Below are 8,103 nucleotides of genomic sequence, written 5' to 3' on the forward strand. Positions count from 1 at the left end.
GCAACAAGGAGAAATTCACAAGACCTGTGGGAATTGTATGGCACGCCAGGAGCTCCGGAGGAAGGGATGCAGCCTTACAAAGACAGAACGTTTGACATACGACTCTAAGACCACGAAATCAGTAGCGGAGCTTTCCTGCTCTCCAGGAAAGGGGGTGAACCAGGGGCTTGGGAAGTGCAGGTGGGAAAACGGGGCTCTGGCCACGCCAGGCTGGAGTCTGTGCACCCCGAGATCCGGGCGGGCAGCGCGCGGCGTCTCCCCGAGGAAGAGAGTCTGGAACCGAGACAAGGAAACGGGACAAAACCAAAGCACTGGGCATAATTACACGTCTGCCTCTTAAGTCCGTGGTGTCTTTTCCCCAAACACTTGTATGATGAGAGATTTAAGTGTATAGAAAACGTGAGTTTCTCCACACAGAAGTAAACTTTTCTTAAGCTATGCATATTTTCCTGAAAATTTCCTGATGGGCAGTCAGGACTGATCTTCTTGGCATCAATGCAGCCCATGACTCTTCTCGTTATGGCTGTTGCATTATATGCAAAAATCAGGCTTTTTTTTTTTTTTTTTCAATATATAAAATAACCTGCTCATTTACATCCAGTTAGGACTGGGTTCGTTTGCTATGAATCTGCATATCCAACGCTTTTGCACATATACCAAAAGAATTGTTTCATTTGCATCTATTTAAATTAGATTTTGAGAATGTTCTCCCACCCACCCTGGCCCTTAAAAAATGCCAAATTTTTAAGGTCATTTTGACAGTTGAAAGCTATCAGGTTAGAAAAGCCCAACCCATTTTCACACGAATATACTCAAGGATTAATGTCTAGAGGTCATTTAGGAAAGCTACGAGCTGCCCCACCTTAAAAAACCAGCTGTACAATAGGCATCTTGAAGTATTACAAAAAAATTATGTAAGAAAAAATGAACAAGCCTAGTTCACGGTATATAAAGTTAAAGGAAATTGCTAAAACCAGACAGTAATAGCTATAAAAGGCACAACTTCCCTTTTCTGATATACACTTGTAAACTTTCTTCAGGTTACATGCATAAACCAAAATGCTACTTTAACTTTAAAAAAAAAAATAAATCCAAAACACTTTACTTAAAAAAAGAAAGAAAAAAAAAAAAAAAGAAACCAAAAAGCCTAGGAAATTGTCTCCAGCCAACTGCAGGAACTGATCAGCAGAATGTTCAGACACAGCCTCAGATCTTGTCACTGGTGGTTTTGATGCATCCATGGATGTTGCTCGAGGGGAGACCCAGAATTTCTGAGAAGTAAGATCTATTTTCCTTTCTCCCCCATTTTTCACCAAATGTGAGAAATCCGCTGCTTCTATAGCCTAAGTCTTGGCCCTCTGTAAACCACATGTAGTGCATAAGTACAAAAGAAACACCGGGGCAAGGACAAAATGAACCAGTCTGTTAGGTTTTTCCTTTACAAAAAAAAAAAAAAAGAAAGCTATCACTTGACGTTTTCTTAAGGCAACCCTTTTGTATTAAGGCAGTCACTTCTGATGAAATAAGAGCTTCTTGATATTTCCATTTGAATATTTTGGTATCTGATTGCTGATGATTTCTGCCAACATTTCTGGGAACTCAATACTCATGGATTTATCCAAAAATGTCTGGAAGCAAAAGCTCAGAAGATTTTCAACCACCTACAAGTGACAAAGCAAAGAATTACTGTCACACAAACACAGGAGAGCACCCACAGCAGCAGCCTCACCCCTTGCTCAGGTAACAGCTGCAGCACCGGGCACACACACTCAATTATCCTCTTTTTAATTAGTAAGTTTTGTACCTGGCATTCTAACACAGAGTGAAAGATTGTGCAAGGTCTTTACCAATACTGAAGAGGTTTTGGTATCAATTCCCACCCTAGCATATGAATAACACACACATGGATGAGCTTAATAAGCTCTTTCCAGATGCTTGGTACACTGACAAGACAAAAAATGGTAATTTTTGAGGTCTCAGAGTTTCCTTTGCCTTATCCAGCTTCAACACAACCTGGACACAACTTTGTACTAGATGTACAATTTAGAGCACACACCACCAAAGGAGACAGCCCAAATTCTGAGATTCCCTGCAAAATTAGACCACTACTGACAGTAAGAAAGCACCAGTGCACTATTTAAACAATTTCAAACAATTCCATAGATTCCCAACTCTGTCTCTGAGATCACACTGGTTTTAAGCTTCATCTGTTACTACTGCAAAATCATTTACAATTTCTGAGTTCCTCCATTTTAAAGCAAAGTAATTTTTAAAAGCTAAAGAGACTGAAAATTATACAAATGACAATATTGTCTCCCCTACAAACACAGTCTGAAAGCACCATGTTCACCTCTTTCAATCAGCCTTTAGCAGAGAGCAAGGGAGTGTGACCACCTCCTCCCCCACCTCCTCCCCCACCTCCTTAGTATTTATCCCTTTATATATTAAAAAAAGGATACAGATCCCTGTCATATGCCCAAACTTCCTTATCTGGAACATCTACAGAATTCATCAGAGCACTTACATCATGCATAGAGTCCAACAGTTTAGTCAGCTGATAAAATCGCTGCCAGTTCTGGCTGGAGTTCCCTTCTCTCTTCACTATGGCCTTTCCCAGCTCTTTAATGTAGGTCATACGGATTTCTTCAAACAAAGACTGACTCTTCAGGCCTTCCTTGGGAACTGTAACATTGACACAAACATTTAAGACACTATCCATCGATGAACTGTGTCATTATTTAGGTTCTCTTACATCACTTACATTTACGTGACCAAAAGAAAAAGGATTTAATGAAATGACAGCTGAGGCACAAGATGGGAAGCTGAGAGGACTCAATGAACAAAGAGCACAGGACTGCTGGCAAAATACAAGAAATAATGAAAAAGCCCAAAGGTAACCCAACAAAAAATAAAGGGAAGGGAACCAGACCATGGAGGCAACAACCCTAATCCCTGGAAGTGCCACCAGGCTGCAGTGCCCATGTTCTCAGTGGCTGGGGAAACATGGCATTGGAAAGATTCCACAGAAATTCCATGTGCTGAGGAAAGAGCCAAGGTAGGATCACAGGATGGCTTGGCTCAGAAGAGACCTTGAAAGATCATCTAGTTCCAGCCCACCTGACATGGATCAAATAACGTGTCCAGACAAGGCAGTAACTGAGTGACTGGACAACAAACTGACTGTCCAAGCTGGGGAGGACTCGGGTCTCAGCAGAGCTTCTTGGAACAGGGATGGGACATGGACCTGGTGCCAGCTGGATGAAAAGCCATGGTTTAGAAACACAAGGCATGGGGACTGAGGACCATATTCAGACTCAAATCCATGTTCAGTCCCTTCTGTATTAGGATGGTCCTTCTGAAGGCCAAGGACTAGTAAAAAAATCAGGACAAATCAAGCATATGGACTGCAGTGGTCCTTAAGATGCTCCATTTGAAGCCTTTGATTATCTTGGTCAAGTGAAAGGAAACAGCTGAAGATACAGGAGAAAGCTCAGAGAAAGCCAACTGAAAGCTAGAGAGGAGGAGAGAGGCCACTGAAGCATGGTCCCTTCCCAAAAAATCCAACCCCCACTGCACTGCCAGCATCCTGGAGATGCTGGAGTAATTTGTCTGCTTTGTCTACACAGAAGATGACATGTCAAAGTGAAGTAATTTAAATGGCAAAGGTCTGTGAGCTGTGCCTGTGTGTGAGCTGTGTGTCTAGACCCTCGTGGGACTCCTGTTTTACTCCTCTCAAGACAGAAACACAATGACCATAAATTAAAATAGTGAAGTCCTGGATTCAAAAGCTGTACAAATTTCAGCTATTCAATTTCAGAAGTTCCACAATGTCCCTCTTACACAATGTACTCCAAAAGCAATGTGGAATGTATTGTCTTTCACTGGAAGCACCACCAGGCCTTCCCCTGGTTAGTGCCAAGGCTTCCACACTGCGCTCGGGAAGGGGCTTGGTGCCACCACAGAATCACAAAACATGCTGAGCTGAAGGGACCCCTCAGGATCATCGAGTCCCAACTCCTGTCCCTGTGTAGGGCACCCCAAGAATCACTCCAAGGTCACCTCTCAGCCTCCAGTGCAGCCTCTTCCTCGTTCTGCCATGTAAATTCCTTTAAGGAAACTTCCAACTCCTGCAAGGAAAGTTGGCCTGCACCACATCCAAACACTTGAGGGATTTTCAGGAAGCATTTCAGAACCTGCATTAAACCTGAAGTTTCGGGGAAGTTTCAAGTTCCCACAAAGCTGATAGCAGCACAGGGCAGGAACTCCCTCTGGAAAGAGCCCCTGACCCTGCTCATTGTGCACACCTCACCCTGCTGCCCTCACCTGGGAAAAGCCCAAAGCTACTAAGATCTCAACTGTTTATGGAAACTCACACTATTATTCACTGGGAATATAAAGACTTGCTGTAACTGCTTCCCACCTACTGATGGACATAAAACCACCACATCTCTTTTGAGCTCTGCTGTAAATCCATCTATCCACCACAGACCTTTTAGATGCAAATAAAAAAAGCTGTAGTTGCATTTAACTATTTTAAAATAACTTCTGGGGGCATTTGTTAGGTTTTTTGGGGGAGAAACTGCTTTACTGGATCAGAACTTTTTCACAGGTGTTGGTGGTTTTCTTTGTTGGTTTTGGGGTCTTTCATTTGGGGTTTAAGTATTTAATGGGCACAAAGTCATAGCTTTGCCCATTTCTTTGGGTCTTGAGTCCATTTGTTAAGAATTTAAAGAATTTTAAATTACAGTTCTGGGTAGGTGCTTCTGTTGGAGCTGCCAAGTTTTGAACACAATCCCTAGTATCTCAGCATGAATGTCTTGTACCTGCTAAAAGCAGAACTTTCTTCACTAACCCCAAGTCACCAGAGGCCAAGCAGAACATATTTACTTGTCCTTGCCATCAGACACCTAGCACAGCACTGAGCTACACATGCACACTCCTAACACTGGCGAGTTACAGGCAGGTTGTCCACATGAGCATTTAACTGTTCACCTACTTGTGGAGAGGAGAAGCAATGTTTTCATGCAGAGATATTCTTCATAGGAGACTTGAAGCCGGGAGAGCTCTCGGGCAACCATAAGCATGTGTTTGCATTGTTCATACATACAGGGGAGATTCATTCTCTGCCTGAAAAATAAGAGTACACAGATTCATTACATGTCAGCTATCTAAAAATTCTAAACTTAAGGTTTTCTATGCTCCAGTCGAGAGCAGCAGGGTCTGTAGAGGAAGATGACAAGCTTCCAGGCAAATCACCTTTGGTTTTCTCCAGGAAACCCACTCAGGGTGACTGGTTTGGTCACCACATGTGAACACTGGCCTGGAGTGGCAGCACAAGGGGAACAAGACACAGGAAGCCCCAGAGTGACAAGGGGAGCTGGTCTTTACCAAGGACCTGACAGAAAGCTCTGTTGTCCCCTCACAAGCATCCTAAGAAACCCCAAGTGAAAACCAGAAGAAACACACACCTTCCTCAAGGTGCCAGAACCTAAAGAACAATGCAGATGAGTTTTTAAAGACAGAAAGAAATACAAGCTCTTGAAACTGTACTAACACCAAATCAAGTACCAGTCCAAAGCCCATCCCTCCCAACACAAGCTGCTGGCCACCTCCTGGGGTAGCAGGGCTATGTGTGACACTGAGGCAAGAATGGCAGCCACAGATCTGCAAACACTGCCCTTGTGCAGACTTCCATACTTGAGGAGCAACAAGGGGAACAGAGTGTGCAGCCCAGGTGAGCTGCATGGAGAAGCACCACGTGTGAGGGGTTTCTCAGGGCACTTGACACAAAGCCACTATTTGGCCATTGGGCAAATTTCCTCCTAATCCCTCTGGGTTGTATCACAGGACATCTTACAGATTTCCAACTGAGTAACTTAAACACATGCTGTGACAGGGCTCAGCAACTTCCCTCCTGTAAAACTATTCCCATTTCTGGGCAGAAGGTTAAAATCAACATGATGAAATGGGTCAGCCTGTTGTTTATTTCTATCTGCTGGAAACGCAAATATCACCGCAAGTCTGAAAATCTGTAAGACCTGCAGATTTTTGGTGATACCAAGGCTGTGCAGATTGCAGTCCTCAAAAACCAAGAGTAAAACACACCTCACTCCCTCCCTCCTTCAGAGGGTCTGGGTGCCCTGAGGAGCTCTGCACTGTGCCTGGGAGGGCAGCAGATCCCAGCTCCGACAGAACAATAGGGGAGCTGATTCACTGGATAGTCCTCAAGGCTGGCAGAGGGTCTGGGAAGAGGTCCCAGACATTCCTCACAGATCTCCTGGCCAGAGCACACCAGATGATCTCACTGGCCCAGGGCTGTGCATGGGAGACACTGGCCAAGGACCAGGGTCTCAGAGCCTGGAGCAGGGTCTCAAGGCTCCTTCCTTGCTCCCTGCTCAGCCCCACAGGTTCCCCTCCCTCCAGAGGGCATGCAGCAACTTTATCAATTAATTTACCTCCACATAAGCCAGACATTTAACTTAAAGCAGACTCTGTACTGAGATGATTAAAAGAGACATTGTACTTGGCAATGAAATCATGCTTGGTTTCTTCTCAGCAGAAACTACCTCCAGAACCACACTGGCTTTGTGGAGCCTTCACATAAAGCCTTGGTGATAATCATTGAATCATGGAATGGTTTGGGTTGGAGGGACCTTCAAGATCATCCAAGTCCCACCCCCTGCATGGGCAGGGACACCTCCCACCAGCCCAGGTTGCTCCAAGCCCCATCCAACCTGCCCTTCAACACTGCCAGGGATGGGGCAGCCACAGCCTCCCTGGGCAACCTGGGCCAGGCTCTCACCACCCTCACACTAAAGAATTTCCTCCTAGTGTCTCACCTCCATCTCCCCTCTTCCATTCCCCCTTGTCCTCTCACTGCAGGCCCTTGTACAAAGTCCCTCCCAAATCTAATCTAGTCCATCCAACTCAAATCCCCTTCTTGCCCTGTAGGTATCTAAGGTTCCTCTTGGTTACCCCCCCCCCAGGCATTAGTGAAAGGTTTTAACTGAACATAACCCATGTGAGGCACAGGGGATGTATGTGTGGGTCTGGGGGGGGTGTTGATGATAAAAGCATGCAATGATTTTCACCACTGCTGCAAGTCACGCAGTTCATCTAAGTTATACAAGAATAAAAATCAGTAAACAAGATGTTGGTGTCCTGAGGAACAGAGGATACTGACTCCACAGAAATGGCTACCAAAAATGTTCAGAAAACATTCTGGGAATAAGAGAATTGCTTATATAACTGTAATTATTTGTTATTTTTTTTCTACTCAAATAACACCAGCATAGATACTCAGCAGAGTCCATCATATTGTAAGGACAAGTAACAGGAAGAAGTTGACCTCAAACCCAAGAAGAACAAAGAGCAGAGATGATGAGCAAGCACCAAAACCCTGAGACACGGGACTTCCAAGAACTTCTTTTTAAAGCCAGACAGAAATTAAATGGCATTTGTTACTTGGTGAACACAACTGTCCAACAGCTACTGGTGCTCACTGTAATTTCATGTACACGGTGACATCAACAGAGGCCTGGAGCTGATGCAGCAACAGTGGCAACTGCAGCAAAAGCATGTGTTGAATCAGACTGTGGAAACAGTCAGATGTTTTCACAGTCTCCAAATACTAAATGATGGTTTAAAGCCTAAGATTTATTAAGCTGCCAAACTTTTCAACAACTTGAATTTTTGTGTGTTGTTATATATAAATGCATAGATTTTAACAGAAAATTGCCAACTGATACAGACTCACCTCCACAAAACTCCCATTCTTCATGTTTTGAAATGTAAAATGATGCTCTCACTGAGCAGTCACACATTAATCAAAGTATATTAGTTTTGCACAGAAATTAAATACAGAAATGTAAATGCAAAATATTTTCAAAACCCTTACAGTAACTTAAAATCCCTTTTTTGCCCCTCCCTCCTGAACTGCTGTGTAAGGCTCCCCTCTCCCCCCCATGCCTGGAGATGAAAACCTGCCAAGGGTTGCTCAGTATTTTCCCTGTGCAAAGAATTCCCTGGGGAAGGAAAGCCCAGCTGCACACCTGGGGGCTGGAGGTGTGTGCCTGTGCAATCCAGCAGCTCTGAAAATGGGAT

At 44.2% G+C, this 8,103-nt stretch overlaps 1 protein-coding gene across 1 annotated transcript in view; it reads right to left on the reverse strand.

Annotated features, from left to right (window-relative positions):
- Positions 1 to 1,002: 1,002 nt before the first annotated feature.
- The window catches only part of NR3C1 (nuclear receptor subfamily 3, group C, member 1 (glucocorticoid receptor)), a 56,578-nt gene continuing 49,477 nt past the window's right edge, over positions 1,003 to 8,103 (reverse strand). The window contains exons 6-8 of the mRNA XM_010001231.1: positions 4,997 to 5,127; positions 2,525 to 2,682; positions 1,003 to 1,661 (exon numbers count right to left, since the gene is read on the reverse strand). Coding sequence (XP_009999533.1) covers positions 1,509 to 1,661; positions 2,525 to 2,682; positions 4,997 to 5,127 — 442 coding nt within the window. The 3' untranslated portion in view covers positions 1,003 to 1,508. The remainder of the gene's footprint in view (positions 1,662 to 2,524; positions 2,683 to 4,996; positions 5,128 to 8,103) is intronic.

The sequence above is a fragment of the Chaetura pelagica genome, unplaced genomic scaffold (genome assembly GCF_000747805.2).
Source record: "Chaetura pelagica isolate M959 unplaced genomic scaffold, ChaPel_1.0 scaffold177, whole genome shotgun sequence".
Classification (NCBI taxonomy): Eukaryota; Metazoa; Chordata; class Aves; order Apodiformes; family Apodidae; genus Chaetura; species Chaetura pelagica.